The 17,885-nt window shown below is 44.2% G+C and overlaps 2 protein-coding genes across 3 annotated transcripts; both read left to right on the top strand.

Annotated features, from left to right (window-relative positions):
* Positions 1–477: 477 nt before the first annotated feature.
* tarbp1 (TAR (HIV-1) RNA binding protein 1) lies at positions 478–13,542 on the top strand. 2 transcript variants are annotated; one of them, XM_030106963.1, is made up of 29 exons: positions 478–1,415; positions 1,497–1,594; positions 1,671–1,740; positions 2,455–2,603; positions 2,707–2,759; positions 2,841–2,938; positions 3,022–3,157; positions 3,233–3,329; positions 3,655–3,744; positions 3,842–3,989; positions 4,079–4,345; positions 5,318–5,415; positions 5,497–5,661; positions 5,742–5,971; positions 6,053–6,299; positions 6,455–6,643; positions 6,735–6,934; positions 7,019–7,090; positions 7,209–7,329; positions 8,572–8,682; positions 8,766–8,915; positions 9,013–9,099; positions 9,184–9,389; positions 9,483–9,564; positions 9,654–9,825; positions 9,908–10,093; positions 10,287–10,411; positions 11,127–11,263; positions 12,679–13,542. In XM_030106963.1, exons 1-29 carry the CDS (start codon positions 485–487, stop codon positions 12,857–12,859), a joined length of 4,896 nt encoding a protein of 1,631 aa, XP_029962823.1. In that variant the 5' UTR covers positions 478–484; the 3' UTR covers positions 12,860–13,542. The 2 variants fall into 2 exon arrangements, with proteins under 2 accessions (XP_029962823.1, XP_029962824.1); XM_030106964.1 differs by having other exon boundaries at positions 5,503–5,661.
* A 290-nt stretch (positions 13,543–13,832) lies between these two features.
* LOC115399336 (5-hydroxytryptamine receptor 1D) lies at positions 13,833–17,042 on the top strand. The gene is made up of 3 exons (XM_030106656.1): positions 13,833–13,986; positions 15,537–15,697; positions 15,793–17,042. The coding sequence occupies exons 1-3, from the start codon at positions 13,833–13,835 to the stop codon at positions 17,023–17,025; spliced, it is 1,548 nt and encodes a 515-aa protein (XP_029962516.1). The 3' UTR covers positions 17,026–17,042.
* Positions 17,043–17,885: the final 843 nt, after the last annotated feature.

A 17,885-nucleotide genomic window follows, 5' to 3' on the forward strand; every position in this document is an offset into this window, starting at 1 on the left:
TGTAAGAAGATACACATCATGTGCTTGAGCAGATGATAAAACTTTGTAAAGACTACAAAGTTTCAAACATGTTGGTTTGTATTCAGTGTCTGCTAAATAAACAGAGACTAGTTTTCAACAGTAAGCTTAAATAAATACTTTTTTCAGAGGATTATATAAAAAAAAAAACTTTCAATGTTTTTGCTCGAGCTCATATTTTCCTGAAAATGAATTCAGTGACATTTAGGGCTTTCTGACCACATTTTGTTCACATATATTTTGATTAAATCTGTTTTCCTCTTGTACACGCACATCTCGCTCACGCGCTCTTCTGTGTCTTGTAAACAACCCGCCTCGAACTCTCGCGAGAGTTTGAAGTTACGTGTACGGAAGTTTACATCCTGTAGGAAAACGTGCTGCCCATGGCGGCGGAGAGCAGGGAGGCAGCCGGACGCGTATCTTCACTTCACCCAGTATTGGTTTTATAATAAATAACTCACCCACCATGAACTCGGTGTTACTGAACGCGGTCCTTTCCGGCTCTCCGGACCACGGCGCGTTGTTTGAGGCTCTGTCTTGGCCGGAGGAGTCCAGTCCGCAGACGGAGCAGCTGGAGGCGCTGACAGCGTTCATTGAAGCGCTGGGACCTCTCCTGGACGACTCGGGCTCGTCTACAGTTCCGAGCGCAGAAAGACGCTGCATTCGTGAAAAAATCGAGTCGGTTATTTGGAAAAAATGTCTTCCTCTCCTGTCTCAAATCTCAGCAGCGGCAGGGGACGGGCAGGTGTGCCGGGAGAGCACAGCCGCCGGCTGCAGGCTGCTGGCTGTCTGCGTCCGTCTGTGCGGTCAGGACGCTTCCAGGCGAGTGGCTCTGTCCGTCCTGCCCTCACTGCACCCGGCGGAGGAGGGGGTGCCCAGTCCGGGACGTCTCGGTGTGGAGGTCGCCGGTGAAGTTCTCGCTGCTCTGCTGCCTTTACTGTCGTTGGATGAGCAGTTCACCGCCAGCACCGTGTCCTCTGCCCTGTCCTGCATCAGAAGGCTCCCCGACGCGCAGGTCTCCAGGGTCATCTCCAGGGTCCTGGTCCCTCTGCTGAGCAGCTGCAGCGGTGTGGGGTCAGCAGGCGTCCTCGGCTTGATCCTGGATGATCTGTGCTGCTGGCACTCCTCCACCCGCACAGCTGTGGTTACAGAGCGGACACTGCTGTGTTTGACAGCCCTGTCAGATCACCTCCTGAACCCTCACGGCCTGTCCGCCTCCTCCACCGCTTCCTGTGCGCCCGATCCTCGACTGTCCGCGCAGTTCTGGAGGATGATCCAGGACGGACTGACTCACAGAGACAACCTGTCACGGAAAAGGGCATTGTACCTGTTGAAGAGGTGTGCAGCCCTGTCAGAGCAGGAGGGCTCACTCTGTCCTCCTGCTCCATCACAGCAAGGTGAGTTGCTCAGATTCGCTGAAAGGGATCCAGTTTTGGGTTTACATGAGTAGATTTTAACCTTTCCTCAAATGATTTCAGATGAGACCTTGTTTAAGTGGAGCCCCACCCAGAGCAAGGTGCTCAGAGAGTTCTGGGAGGATTATGTGCTGGTCATGGAAACACTGGAGGAAAACCAGGTAGGAAATCCCATGTGTTTGTTTCTTCACTGTCTGTTCTGTGCTGACCATCACGGTTGTTTTTTCTCATACACAGGTGCATGTTGTTCGGCCAGTTTTGAACAGAATAGACACACTGGTCCAAACAACGGTAAATGATAGTCAAGGTAAGGCTGCAATTGAAAGTTTCTTTGGTATTTTCATAACTTCAACAAATATGTTAAAGATTGACAGGTTTTAGAAAGTAATGACATATAATAAAAGATGCTTAAAAAAATCACCAAATAGAGAGGAGGGAAAGCTACTGCCTTTCTGTACACATCAGTTTTCATTGCTTTTCTACTTATTCAATCTTCTATCCATCCTGTATGAACTACTTTGTCCAAGTCAAAGTTGGGGGTGCTGGAGCTGAGCCCACATGTCATCAAACAGACAAATAAGCAACGCACAATCAGTCAGATTAGTCTTGGTTAACTTAGCACCTTTGGCAAAGGATTTCTCATTAAAAAAATATTTTTACCTTTTAGGTTTTTAATTTAGGGTGAAAGCATCTTGCGAAAGCATCAGTGAAAAACATGATTATTTCTGTATTTGCTATCAAACACAAAAAAAGTAAACCTGGAATAATACATTTTTAATACACATCCGTAGATAAACTTAAAAGTGAGCTCAGAAGTACAAATGAAATTAACCCAGTCAACAATATAAAATACACTAAACCCAACAGTTTTTTCTTCATGTGCAAACCTTTCACTCACTTGAAAATGTAATAAAGCTGCAGATGTTGCTTGGTTTGAGAACGCCGTGTCTCACCTTTGTAGGTTGTTCCTGTTTTCGAGGCCAATTGTCTGTCTGTCTGCATGTGTGTGTGTGTGTGTCAGGTCAAGGCCTTTTCCACCCCTCCTGGCTGCTGTGTGTTTACCAGCGCATGTTCCACAGTGAGAACAAGTCCTTAATGAAAGAAGGAGTGTGTCATCTGCTGGAGCTGCAGGTCCTGAAGCAGCCGGCCTTCGCTTCAGCTTTTTCTCAGGTGTGGACTCGGAAACAAAGCGATTACAGCCGTCCAGACTGATGTTTCCTTCTGCACTGAAATAACTCAGCAGTAATTTTTAAATTTTTCTTCTCATCTGAAGTTCATTGTCGGCCCCTTTATGGATGTACTCTCTGAAACGTCACTCTTCCACAGGTGAGGGCTTAAAATCAGTCATTTACCCAAAAGTAATTGTTGTGCGTGCGCCTCAGTGAAACTGGCTCTTTTGGTGTTTAGGTCAGTCGGGCAGAATGTAGGAGACTGTCCTGAGCTCGGGGTGAAACTCCAAGTCTTCATGACCACCTTCTTCAGCAGCCTGCCGCCAGAGCAGAGAAGTACACACTCTTCATCAGAACTCTGACCCACGTCTCACGGTTTCGTTGCCCGTTCACGGCCGGCTGTTTTCTTTGCTGTGCAGGTTGTGTGTTGCTCCAGCTGATCCAGCAGCTCGGCTCGAAGCACTGGTGTGCGGTGCCCCTCCTCTTTGTTTCTCAGGCTCTGTCCAAACTCCCCACAAGTCCGCTGTTGGGAAGCAGTGGACTGACCGCTCTCAGGTGACTGACTCATCGCGTTCACCAGGAGACGGGCGGATTGAACAAGCCAATGAGGTCTTTTTGTTTGTTTTACAGAGAAGTGCTGCGATGCACCATGATCACACACCAAGTCCTGCTGAGAGGAGCCACACAGTGTTTCCTGCTGAATAGCGCCTTCTCTCTGACTATCGTGGTACGGCAGAACTAATCATTTAAAAACAGCAGGGATGGCCTTTTATCATTGTGAGGGCCTTAAAGCATCATCCTCGATACAAGAACACCAAATTATAGTTTTTAAAGTTTAATTAAAATAATTTTACTGTTAAACATGAGGTAATTTTTCATGTCATAAGGGATCATAAAGGAGCAAAGTAAAGATGAATACTATGTTTAAATGTTCATTTTTACCTGTGACTGTTTCACCAACAAGCAAAAATGATTTCCGTTTCTGTTTATGCCAACCTATGCAGCTTCAGATGTGTGAAGTGTTACATTAATTTAATGTTATGTTTTTGCAGGGTACAGTGACCCTGGATGATGTTTTCAATTTTCTGATGCATTTCCGTGCAGATGAGTCCCTGTGCAGAGGCACGAAGCTGTGGGATCAGGTGCGCTGTGACATACAGAGACTGATGATACGAAAGTCCATTTAAAATGTATTGAAATAAGGTTTTACCTCATTCTACATAATTGCCATCTCTGCAGGTCTGTGCCTGGTTACTGGAAAATGAAAGCAGTTTCCATCCATTGACCACTGATGGAGATTGCATAAGTGCTTCTGCAAATGAGGAAACTGTCGCGGCTTATGCTGAAAAAGAGATACAGTCCTATCTCCGAGTTCCAGCCAGCACAGGTATGTCGAAAGCGGTGCAGTGCAACAGAGTGATTGCTCCTTCTTAATATGTTTCAAATCCATTGAAGACTATTTTTTCTGTCCTCCAGGCCAGGCCGAAAGGTTGCCTGACTCGAGAGAGGCCTATAAGTTGGCTCGAGTCATTTTGCTGTGTGTGGACATGGAGAGGCGTCGACAAGGAGCAGAGATCAGCAACACTCTGGAGTCATTACTGTCTCCCCTGCTGGACACCCTGAGCAAACTCAGCACCCATATCTACTTGCCTCTTCAGAAGAGTGACAGGAGCCTGCAGCTCGTGCTCAGCTTGCTTCAGCTCGGAGCAGCGCCAAGCTGTCGGCGTGTTGGAGAGGAGCAAGGTCTGTCATGAGAAAGCTGATTCACTCCCGTAGCTGTCAGGCCCACCAATATGAATATGCAGCTTGTGCAGCAGATGGATGTGTGCATTTATGCAGCAAACAAATCATTAGCGTTCTCCTGCTAATTGTTTCTTTAGTGTCCTTTTGCATCTATTTTTTTTCTCACTCTATAGTGTCACCTGTCGTTTTATACATCAGACTGGCATTTGCTTATGACACCGCAACTGTCTTTCTTTCGCTTTCATTTTACTGAGATATTTTGAGATTTTTCATTTAAGAGCTGTTGCATCTTAGCTATCTTTAGTGAAAATTTTGAAAAGATCCATTTCAGTTAAGGTGTGTTAGGGTGTACCTGGACCCTCTGAAGTGCACTCCATGACATGCTGCTTATGATCCAAACAACACCAAACAAATCTAGTTAAATGAGTCTGAGAAGGCGCCTGTTTTTATACTGGCCTGTAGTGGTTTATTAGCATGATTATCTCTCTACAGGAACACCTGGTTATGATTCTAGTGCCATGCTTTTCTTTAGGTGGAGTTTGCACCTTCTACCTGTGCATGCATGGGTTCTGTTTGATACTCTTCCTTTTTCTTGTGGTTCAAAGAAATGGTATCTTTAAATTCAGCGTAATAGTGAAGGCATGCATGAGTCTCTCTGTGATGGACTGGGGTCTGGAGGGCGTACCATGAATTCACCAAAATTTACCGGTACCTGGAGTAGTCTTCAATGAACGCAAGACCAGCTTTTAGTAGATTGTTGTATGGATATATCATTCTCTCCTAATTTAAAGTTTGGTCACATTTTTACTGTTATCCCTGCAGTCTTTCTCTGAGAACTTCTGGCTTTTTTTTTTATTGATTTAAACTTTGACTTGACATTGCATCTCATGCTGTTACTCTCTCAGGCAGAGTTTTGATTCTGGATGGCACAGAAACATAAGACATCCTCTCTTTCCATTTTTTTTTTTACAGGGAACAGTGTGATGGTTGTTTTGGAGAAAGCAATTTCCAAACTTGTCAATCCGATCCAGGCTTTTATCTTTCGGCGGTTGTCTGGGGAGCTGCAGGAGGTAAAAAGCAAATTAAGCAGATCAGCGTCACTCCAGTCATGTAGATTCTACTGGTCTCTCACTCTGATGTGTCTTCTCCAGTTACAGCTGTTTGACATAGAGCGAGCACAGCTGTATCTCTCTGTCCTGACACAGCTGGCTGTCACGTTCGGCTCCACAACACAGCAGCGCAATGAAGCACTTAACAGTGGTTTCTCAAAACTCATCAAGTCCAGCCTGAGACTCCTGAGAGAACCCGGTCCGCAGGTACCAAACTAAATATTTATGCATCTGTCACGAAGCTCATTAGTCCGATTGATTACTCGTACTCCGTTTTCTTTGGTCAGGTCCCTTCTGTGGTGAGCCAAGTAACTAAATCTGTGGCCATGGCATCCCTGGCCACAGTATGTTACCTGATGGAGCAGAAATTGATCAACATGCAACCAGAAAGTCTTTCTGATTTGAAATCGCTGAATCATTACTTCTACAGTCCAGAGTCTTCAATGTCACAAAATGAAACGTCTCTGGGAAACATCAATAAGCGTCTCCTGAAACCATCAATAACAGACTGCACTTGGTGAGTGGAGTAATCGTAATACCTGAAAATCTATCGTTCAAAGGGGCCAACATGAAATAATGGTATGTCCTCCTTTATCAGCAACGATCTGGAAGAGCAAGGCCTTCTCCTGCAGGAATGGGGTCGCATCGCTGCCAGTTTCATGCGTGATCAATGGCTCTGTCTCAACTTTCTGACGAAGGCTGTTGGGGTTCCCGAGCCGATCCACGCTGCCGAGGCCTCCGAGACTCTCAAGGCTGTGCTGAGTTGTGGCATAGAGGCTTTATCTCTGCTGCCCAGTGACCTGGTGCTGCCTGTGCTCGCCTGCATGGAAACAGTGCTGCCGCAAGTAAGTTTGGAGTTCCTTTCATGAAGACAAAATCTGTTAATGTGTATGTGTGTGTGTGTGTGTGTGTGTGTATATATATATATATATATATATATATATATATATTTTTTTTTTTTTTTTTTTTTTTTTTTTTTTTTTTTTTTTTTTTGCTGCAGTTGGTGCAGGATGCTGAGCCCCTCTGTGTGGAGGCTGTCACTCAGAGCTGGGAGCTCGTACAGGGCCTCAGCACCAATGCTCATGATTTCTGGCCGGCCCTGAAAGGCTTCATCTCCATGGCTTTCCAGCAAAAACTGCTCCAGCTGACACACACTCAGGCCTCAACACTTCTGGTCACCTTGAAGCAGGTTGGACACACCTCACTGTTCGACACGGAGAACACTGGAGCACAGAAAACCGCTTTTCCAGCTTTTATGATCTCGTGTGTTGTGTTTTTAGATAGGCGCCGAGCTAATGGAGTTGTCCCAGTCGAAGAGCGGCGTGTTCGGCGTGCTGCTCCAGCACTGCTGCCAGACGTGGCTGCCTGCTGATAGAGGCAGCGGACCGCAGGACGACGCTGTGTTTGCCAGTGTCTTCAGCCACATGAACATCGTCACTGAGGCTTGTATCTATGGACCGGTGTTCAGGAGAGACCAGCGGTCAGTCCTCACATCCATTCCAGAATTTGCTCCGTAGTTTCTCTCAGCTAGTTAACTGTTTGTTTATTTCCTGTTCTTTTATAGACTCGTTCAGGATGTCCACTTATACGTGGAGCAGCTCGGTGAGGCGTGTGCGGCCAATGTTGCTATTCCAAGGTGAGACAGAGTTTTCTGTGAGTTCTCTCCACGTGGCTGTGAATCAAAGCGCTACCTCTAGAGGTCTCTCTCGGCTTGCACATAATTTCACAAGATCACTGCTGTTTTAACTTTCCAGTGATAACAGGGATGATCAGTTGCCTCGCACATGTGTGATGGCTTTCCTCAATCGCCTGGATCCTTCCAATGCGCAGCATGAGACACTGATGGAGGAAATCGTCATGGATCTGTTGAAAAAGGCAAGTTGTTCTAGTTTTGTGCTAGATTCAACAAAACGGGTTAAAATCAGATAACTGTTGAAACTTATTTCACAAAGAAAATAAAATCATTAAAGTTGTGTTAGAAAAGAGTTTATTGCTTTCCTTTATGAGTGTTTAATCGCCTCTGAGGTGGACTGTCCTGTCAGGATGTGTTCTGTTGTCACTCACATTCACCTCGGATTGGCACCAGCAACCCGCAAGTCTCGGGCCTTATTTAGAAAAAACAGAAGAAGAGGGATGTTGAGAATGCCATTGTTGCCGTTTTATTTTAACATCATCTGATATTAGAAATGTTAATAGGAAAGCTGTAAGCTGAGAAAGTGGGTCACCAATCGTATTCCGACCTCTGGAGAAGAGCAAGACGAGCTGCTGCAGTGAGGCGCCGTCCTGGAGGAAACTGTAGAAAACAGTCATTAGTTGAAAATTACAGATGATATCTTGAAAGTGGTGCTGATAAAACGCCATATAGCTATTGTAGTGAAGAAATCACAGGTTAGAGAAAGTGTAGGTTTCATACCTACGTTTTCTTTTTATCTTTATGATAGCAGTCACTTTGAGTTTAGACGGTTCACTGAGCCTCACAGGTGACAAGGAATGAATAAAACTACTGATATCATTGGAGAACACAAACTGTGAACGGACAAGTTAGAAAAACACAGATATTATTCAGCTAAAATATAAGAATTTAAAGCTTTTTAATTGTTTTTGTTTTCTAATTATGCATTTTTGAAAGTTGAGACAGATTTTTTTTTTACTTGTAACAATTTGTAATTTGTGTGAATGTCTAAGCTGTTACATTTTTTATTAGATTTAATGACCACTAAGTAATCACAAATGAATGGTTGGATTGTGACGTTTGCAATTGAAATGCAGGTAGGAAAGGTGAGAACAGTGTTAAATTTAATGCTTGCTTGTGTTTGTACCATAATTTGTGGTGGTTGTTCTGTCCTTTCAGGATTTGTTGACCATGCTTCTGCTTTTTTTACACTTTTAGCCTGACATTTCTTATTGTTGCCACTTGAAAATCACTCGTGTATTGTTCTCATCCTCATCGAGAGAGTTAATAGGGTGAACTGAGGGACTTCATAGTTCACGGTTTTTAGTTTATCTTTTGCAAAAGCTACTTTTCTGTCATGTGACATTTGGATTGCATTTGATGCATGATAATGAGTTCAGAACTTAACATAATTTTCCATTACTCTTTTCATTCTCTTTTACCAGGATAATAGCATATCAAGGTCAAAAGTGCGTTACTATAGCAACTCCCTGCAACATCGTGTCAAAAACAGAATATGGCAGACTCTGCTGCAGCTGCTCCCCAAACTCAGAAAGGTAAAGCAGCTACAGTCTGGAAAAAAAACCAAAAAACAGAAATCACAGAGTAAGTGTTTCCTGTCTCCTGATTGTGTTTGCAGGACTTTGTTGCCACTCTGCTGAGCGGTGTGTATGAAGCCGGGTTCTGCGCGAACCAGGCCTCAGTGAAGTACCTCATCGAGTGGATGATGATTCTGATCCTCGTTCGCTACCCTCAACACATCGACAGCTTGTGGGCCTGCTTCAGCATGGTGAGCTGCTGTTCACCCTCCACCTTTACAGGAAATACAATCACGTGTGTGTAGTGTGTGTGTGTAATCACCAACCATCAAGTGTTTTCCCGCACAGGATCATGACAAGACCAAGACAAGTGTCTGCACCTTTTTGTCAGTCCTGGTGCATTTTAGCGTCATCCTCCCCAGTATCAGGGATAAGGTAACACCTCGGATTATTCTCTTCCTCTCAGGCATGTTTCTCTTTGCTCGCTTTTCACAACATTTCTTCCCCTGCGTGCTTCAGGCGGTGCAGCTGCATAAAGCGCTCGATGTCATCCTGCAGTCCTGTTTCAACCATAACTTCAGTGTTCGCTTGTACGCCTTACTGGCCCTGAAGAGGGTGTGGAGCCTGGCAGAAGACCAGGCGGGAGAAGAGGCCGATGCCTTGAAAGGACTGTCCTCTGTGATCAAGTCCTGTCTGAACCAGGCTGAGTCCATGCAGAGCACCGGGTGAGAGCAGAACTGCTGATGTAGTAGTAAAAGACTCGTAGTAACACAGCAGTGTATTTCCTCTAATGTGATTTTTTTTCGTCTGTTGTTTAGAAATGCTAACAAGAACTGGATGAGGATTCAGGAGCACTTCTTCTTTGGTGCCTTTCATCCGATCAGGGATTACAGTGTTGAGGTTCATGATCAGATTTCTGCTTAACAGATGAATTTCATCAGAGCAATGCTTTGTAACATGTTTTTTCGTGTTCTCTTTTGCTTTTTTAGACAATATTTTTCACATTCCCCAGCCTCTCAGAATTGGCCGATGATGAATGGATACCAACCTGGAAGTTTGAGAAGCTGCCTTACTTCTTAGAAAGTCCATCTTTTCCTCTGCAAAATCCTGTTTCTGATTTGAATCAGCTGCAGCCTGGAGACTGGATCCAACAAGACAAAAGTACAGTAACACGTTTCACCGAGCAGTGCCCCGAGACCCGGTGAGATCTCTCACCGAGTGGCAATGGCGTTGTGTTTTCAAGGTGAGCAGGATAAGGAGGAGCGCTGGGCCGAGGTGCAGAAGAAGATCACCCCCTGGGGGTTGGGGATTCACGAGCAGGAGCTGGAACTTCAGCTGGTTCCCCCACAGAGAGCCGCTCGACTGGGAAAACTGCACGGCGCTCTGCTGGTTGTGGCCTCGCTTATCGACAAGCCCACCAATCTGGGAGGTCAGAGACGATTCAACTCGTGGCTTTTTTCCTAATAAGTGGTCATGGTGTTTAGCAAGCAGAGTAGCTGCCATTAAAAACACAGGAAACCTGTTATCATGCTTGACCTGAAGCACTGAAACATTAAATTCCCTTGTAAGAAAAGGTATCATTGTCACTTTCCTTTTCTTTTTTCTTCGTTGGTTTTTTGCAGGTCTGTGCAGAACATGTGAGATCTTCGGTGCCAGCGCTCTGGTCCTGGACAGCCTCCGCCACGTCACTGACAAACACTTCCAGGCCCTGAGCGTCTCCTCTGAGCTGTGGCTTCCTCTGTTGGAGGTGAGGTGCAATGAATCAACTGATGATGTATTCTCATCATCGTGATGGACATGTTATTAAAAGCGGGTGAAATTAGGGTGAAAGCAATCTTTTTCAGCACAGCAGCCTTTCACAGCAGCGTTCTCGTAACAGCTTCCTGTCCTGCAGTGACTAAGAAAACTGTCAAAAGATCAGTCTGCATCCTCACTGAAATGCTCAACTCCCTCCTCAATCACCATTTGGAGATTTTGGGCTCTGGTACTGTAGCATTTCACATGAGAGAGGGTTATTTTTTCCATTTAAGTTTGAGGAAAAGAAAAAACAGCTTATACCCTGGAGTCTCCGAGTATGGAGCACAAACATCTGCTGTTGATGAGAGCACCATGCAGAAGACAGCAGGGGTTTTTTTTATCATCCTGTGCAGAAAAAAAAGGTTTTCTGTTATAAGATCTTGCAAAATAAATTTGTATTGACATCAGGATGCAGATCTCAATACATTAAGAATGGACAAAGTGTACAATATTTATGGTCTGGGATTTTATTGTTATTTTTCTGGTGAACGTTTTATTTTAGTCTTTCTTGGTGTCAACACACATCGTCGAGGCTGTTTTTATTGTTTGTTCATCTGGACGTTTGCTGAAACATAGACGTTACCTGCAGGTACCAGCAAAGCAACCAGAACGTGCGTCTTAAAGAAAACGTCCACATATCTCACCGGTGTTGTGCTTTTGCTCAGGTGAAGCCGACGGAGCTCACTGACTTCCTGCAGACGAAGAAGAGCGAGGGCTACTGCATTGTTGGAGTGGAGCAGACCGCCAACAGTCACAGCCTCCAGGACTACCAGTTTCCTGAGAAGACCCTGCTACTTCTGGGGTGGGATGGCATTAAAATATCATCTTAATCTCTCACACACACACGTCTATAAATTCCAATTAGCCATGAGTGTGACTGCTTCCATACAGCCAGATGTGTATGAATGCATGCAGTCCTCCATCTTGCCATGCCCCTGTGACTCGCTGATAAAGGTGTGAGATGACGAGGCTATTTAATGTTGAGTTCGGCTCCCAGTGGGGTTTGCACCTCTTCTCTCCGCTGCGTACCTGTCTGGGCATGCTGAGCTATAATTGGCTGTCCCTCAGGAAGGAGAGCAGAGGAAATGAATTACACAGACCGGTAATACTAGCTGTGCAGTGACAGCATCGGAAACACCCGCACCTTCTTTGCCCCGTGGCTTCCTTTAATTCACTTAATGTGAAACTAAAGGTCAGTTTTCACAAACATCTGCATCTACCGAGAAAAATCACAGGTTGTTCGGCGCTGGTGACTTATGTCCGTTTTGGGCTTCCCTGGCACCGAGAGCGAGAGGCTGATATCGATGAATGTCAATTTGTTTGCCTTGCATGGCCCGCATTGTTCAGTATGCACTCAGCTGATTGCTGGATTGCTCTCAGGCCGCCACTCGCGTGTCGTCTGTATTAAGAAATTATTGCACATAATTCTAAAGCCTTGAGAAAATAAGGGATTTACTTGGCCGCTGCCTGTAAGGGCTCTTAAAGTAAATCACATGGACGTCATCAGGAAGTCGAATGAAACCTGCACAGCATGGAAAAATTGTGTAGTGCAGGCAGTATACAGCAACGTTCAACCGTTAAACTGGTTTGATGTTAAAATGTGATTGGGATTTTAAGGAATCCCAAGTATTGGTTCATACCGATAACAATCCTGAATTAATTCGTGCAGCTTGCACAGTTTTTCTATTTTTGTTTGTATGTGTGTGTGTGCGTGTCCTGAAACAAGCGAATTGCCTTTCACGTGACGTCTAAATATTGAAACTGTATAAATTAATTTGTTCGGGATTATTTTTGAATTGGTCTAAGACTTTGGTGTGAAACACACATTTCAATTACAGTACTTGATCATATTGCTGCATTGGAGTGTAAAGAAACCACATTTTTAGTTTTTATTAAAATGTTCAATGTTATTGAACAACTTCAATTAAGGAAAATACTTGAAATATAACATTACAGACATGAAATGCAACTTTGCACATATATTAGCATATGTAATATTTTAGAGTTTTTTGAAGGTTTTTAAGAGCCTATGGAATTCAACAAGTGCAAAGAAGGTGCATTTTGCAGGTATTAATCTTGTAGTCACTATAAATGTATTATATTATGCAGCTCTAGTGACAGCCACTCTGGTCCCCTCATCCACCTCGTATTACTGTGGCATTGTGGCTGCAAGGGTAATAACTTTGCTTCATTTACTTTTCCCTTTCCCTTCCGTAGCAACGAGCGTGAAGGCATTCCTGCCAACTTACTCCAAATGTTGGACGTGTGTGTGGAGATCCCTCAGCAAGGAGTCATCCGCTCTCTGAATGTGCACGTGAGCGCCGCCCTGCTGATCTGGGAATACACACGACAGCATCTCGGCTCTGGACCCGCCGAGGTCAACTCAAAATGCAGCTGAGGAGGAAACCTGCAGCCTTCAGACGACCAGATGCAGACCTCACGCCATTCCTCAGGCACACAGTTTGACCTGGAGTTAAGGGGTCTTTCAAAGCCCTGGAGGATGAGCCCCCCCTTTACGGAACTTAAACCACAATGATTTTAATTTGAGATATGTCTTTCAACTGTTACATTTGTCATTTTAATCCATAATTTATTTTTATTGCAAATCTTCCCAGTTAAACATGCAACAGATGGTGGTCTAAAAGCATGTTTTAATGATGTGCTCAGTGGCTTCTCAAAGGTTGGACATTACAGAGCTTTATAAGAAAAGGCGATCCCCTGGCCTCTAGATTTTTCTTCTTCTCTGGCTCCTCCTGGGGGAGAAACATCCCACACTTTGAAAATCGACTTGCATGAAAATGTAAAACCGAGCTGCTGCTGTGGAGACTGTTCTTCTCATGATGCTTTCAGGTTTCAGTCCTCTCAGAAGCACCAGACCTGCTCTTGTGCCTTAACTAGAGCCATGAATTAAATTCACTTGTGGTTATTGTTTTTAACTGTTCTACATAATAATGGAGGCAAGACACTTTTATCAATGGAAGCATCCCCACTGAGGAGGAAGTCAGTTCCTGTATTACAACATCTACACTCTGAAACGCAAAATCAAATACTCCTGTTAAACTTGTAATCTTAAATGTCATTTTTTAAACTACAAATGAATAAATAAACTTCATACTTGTACTTTTATTTGCTTTGAGTTTTCTTATTGATCCTGTTAGATGACAGGAGGGTTAAACAGCACCGAGTGTCCATGCAGGTTCCTCCCAGCCCATTAAGAAGGCGTTGAGTTGGTTCACCTGGAGACAGTCTGGTCGGAGAGGCAGCAGAGGAGAACAGAGCGTTTCTTTATTAACCCCGAGCTGGGAGATTCTGGAAGGAGGGGTCACTCCTTTCTTTCCCTTGTCGCGCCATGTGAGGTTTTCCTGCGGGTTATGGACGGCTCCTGTTCGGGGCAGAGCTCTGCTCCGGAGGCGGCTTCAGGCACCAACAGCAGCTGGACCGGCGGCGCGGGAGGCGGCGCGGGGAGGCGCGCGCAGCCGCTGCTGGAGCTCCTCGTGGTGCTCATGTGTGTGGGAGCCGTGGCAGGTAAACCACGACCTGTTGACTCCTTATCCAGCGTCTTCGTTGTAGATATTGGAATAATCGCATGCTTATAAAGTATTTTCTTTTTAATTTTTTTTTTTGTTTTAGAAAATTTTGAGAGTTCAATTATATAAATCTTTTTTTTTATTAGAGGTGCAGCTTTAAAACACAGCAGTCATATAGAGACTACTGAAATTAATACGTTTTTGAGCGATTTTATCTGTCGATTTCCCTGCACGACTTTGTGCACCAAGATTGTCTCAATCGGTGCAGCAGATCGACGGATCTGTGCAGATAACGGATTTATTATTTGCACAGCGCGATTGGTTGATCACGAAAATAAGGCAAAAGCCCATGGATAACCTCAAATGATTATCAACTCAGTCTTACTCTTAAGATTGACTTATAAAATACACATGATTAAAACAGCTAAATGAAATTGCACTTTTTGATGGAATATGGCTGAAAATGCAATGAGACGTATTCCCCACTGTTTCTGTAACATACAGCCCAGCTGACCTTGAGTTGGCCAGACCAGTAAAATCGTAATCTGAGTGATCTGTGCAGCTCATATTTTTGTCCTTTGTTTTAGTTGTCAAACTAATCTTAGCACAACTTTTCCATTCAATTAAAAACTGAACATTAAAAATAAAATTAAGTGCAGGTTCAGCATTAAACCACTTTTACTGATGCCTTCTGATGTAAAATAAAATAAATGGAACACCACTGCATCTTGCAGCATTGGACCTGCATTTTTCCCTTTTTTTTATTTATTTCTTTTTTTTTTTTACAAATTCATCCTCTTTAAGATGAGCTTTTAGTGCTCATACTAATTTTTCTGTCGGGTCTCAGTTGTATTGTGTCTGCTGCTTTGAAATCTCCATAGAAAATCAGAAATAGTGGGGGGTTTTTTTAATGAATAAACTCTAGTTCATGTCTTTTTTTTGTCTTTTTATTTATTCATGTATTTCATTACAAGTCATCCTGCAGGCTGGATTTGACCCACTTTTGGCCCCTGCACAATTTGTTTAGACCCCTATGCTGTTTCTATGTACAATATGAACTTTTCGCTACATAAATAAAGAATTTATAAGTGATGGTCACTTGCCTGATGGCAGGTTAAATAGTTTTTTTTTAATACTGTCTTTAATATAGTCATACTTCATTACTCACAGGTGGATTAGCATAAAGATGGGTGCATTATTTTGTTTTGTTGATGTCAAACTTTTGTTTGTTTGTTTGGTTGTACAAATATCATTATGGACTTTTCGATTTTTACTCCAATTCCCAAGCACAAGGCAAAATGTCACACGAATTTCAAAGCATAGTATCTTAATTTTAATTCACTTTTTATACTATGCTGCTTTGCTGTTGACTTTTTAGTGTTCCACTTAATCTACATATCTCTGCTTAGTTGTTGAAATATTGGGTGTTTTTTGTTTCTGCTGTTGTGTTGCAGATGCAAAATATGCTTTTAGAACCACTTTGACCTCTGTGTCTGTTTTTAAAGCTCTGTTTTCTTTGTTTGTGTGTGCATGTGTGTGTGTGTGTAGGTAATACTCTTGTCATCGTGATTGTGGCTGCAACAAAGACGCTCCACTCGGTGACGTCGGTGCTGATCATGAACCTGGCAATCAGCGACCTTCTGGTGGGCGTAGGGGTCATGCCTTTTGTTGCCGTGTCCATCCTGAACTATGGATGGTTGGATTTTACAGTAGGTCTCCTCTAAGGCTCAGCAACATTTATATTTTGACCTAAAGCTGCTCTGTTGAGTCTATGTAAGGTGTCTGTCTCTCTCTGGTCTGGCAGGGTCTCTGTTGGTACGTGGGTTACTCCTCCTCTGTGTACTGCACAGCCTCTGTGCTCACCCTGGCCGCCATTGCTCTCGACCGCTACCACTCCATCATGGACTGCCTGCGATATAGCTCCCGCTGCACCATGTGGAGGACTTCTGCTGTGGTCCTGTGGATCTGGCTGCAGGCCCTGGCCACCAGTTGCCCCCCCCTGCTGGGATGGAGCTCCATCAGATACGTGGCTCCCATGTACACCTGTGCGATCGACTGGGCCGCCAGTCCCGGCTACACCGCCTTCGCCGCCGTGCTCTCCTACCTCTTACCCGCATTGGTCATTCTGTTCTGCTACGCCAAGATTGTCCAGGTGGCCCGGAGCCACGCCCGGAGGATTCACACCCTGGAGAACTCTGTCCAGCGCTGCAGGGGTCCCAGCTCTGCCTTGGGCGCTGGCGGGTGCCTGCACTGCCCGTCCAGACTCATTTATCATGTCAGCGGACAGTTTGTGTCGAGAGCAAACGCAGAGGGAGGGAGTTTCATCAACTCTGATGTTGCTGATGCTGCAACAGAGGAGAGCAGCACTGCGTCCAGAAGGTTCTTCTCCTTCCTGGCACAGGGTGTGCCTCTGCAGAACCACCACGGAGTGACGCGCCTTTTCATGGTCATCTTCGCTTTCCTCCTCTGCTGGACACCTTACATAAGCGTGGCCCTGGTTCAGGCCACAGAAACGGCCATTTCTGGCCAGTCCACCCTGATTCCCTCCTCCGCTGTTACCTTCTCCTACTGGCTGGTGCTGCTGAACTCTGACCTCAATCCTCTGCTGTATGCTCTGCTCAGCAAGCGTTTCCAGAACGCTCTGCAGGGACTCAGAGCAAAAGTACGAGCTCATGTGGGGAGCATGGTGGGGAACAGCAGGCAGATCAACAAGGAAGGAGATGACAGCAGGTGTAACGACCCCCGCACCCCGACCACCAGCCGCCCCTGTCCACCTTCCAGCTCCGAGAGTTTGACCTCTGATAACTCCAAGTACTCCTCCTCCATCTTCACTGTCGGCACTGACCTGCAGGGCCATCTATGCGAAGTCTGTCATCCTGGAAATATTTCATCCCACCAATATGCTGGCGGTGACTTACTGCAAGTCCCTGCTCAGCCACAAGATGGCAGCAGATTACCTCTTTCTGCTGCGACGGAGGAGCGTCAGGCCACTTTCTTCTACGGTCAGATCACCGTGAGAGTCGAGCATGATGTCTGAAAGATGCTGGGGCCTCAGGTCAGGGCTGAAGCCAACAATCTGAGATCATCAGAATATTCAGCAGACCTTCACAAACTAAAGTTGTTTTATCGGTTATTCTAGCCAAAATATATTTGTCTAATTGTCATTAAAACCCAATTTTTATTTAAATTTGACTAACTATCAATTTTAAAACATTTATCACTCAAAAACAGATCAGCAGCTCGTTTGTTCGTTAATTACTTATTTTCAATCTAATCCAGACACTGAAGCCCTGCTATGGCATTTTTTTTTAAATTCTTTTTGTATTTACAAATTTTTTTTATTGTTTGTCCGACATCCAATAATGCAGGGGGAAAAAAACAAACAAACAAAATCCAACCCCAAGACTAAGTGGTGAATGAAAAATGAAACCCAGTACTTTTCTTGTGGAAATTTAAGTGACTCCCAACGACATTGATTTCATTAGAACACATGTAAATGCTCCAAGAAAACACCCAAATACTAAATAACTGATATTTTTGAGATCTCACTCAAGCGTGAGAAAGAAAATCACGGACAAGGGAATAAAGAAAAAAATCTTTTTATATATATATATGTATATATATATATATATATATATTTATATTGTACATGTGATTACATTTGAAGACACCCCACAATAGATCAAATAAACCCATCATTTATTGACGCTCTGAATGTTTCTTCCTCAAATGTGATAATCATATGTTGCATCTCAGTGTAAAAATCATCATTCCTTACAAAGGTTTACATTTATGTCTAGCAATAATTCCAGAGGAATACAATATTATTAATTATTGTCATAGAGAATGACAATGGCAAACAGTGCTAATGTACTCTATTGCAAAACAAAGAAAAGG

The sequence above is a fragment of the Salarias fasciatus genome, chromosome 13, assembly GCF_902148845.1.
Source record: "Salarias fasciatus chromosome 13, fSalaFa1.1, whole genome shotgun sequence".
Taxonomy (NCBI): domain Eukaryota; kingdom Metazoa; phylum Chordata; class Actinopteri; order Blenniiformes; family Blenniidae; genus Salarias; species Salarias fasciatus.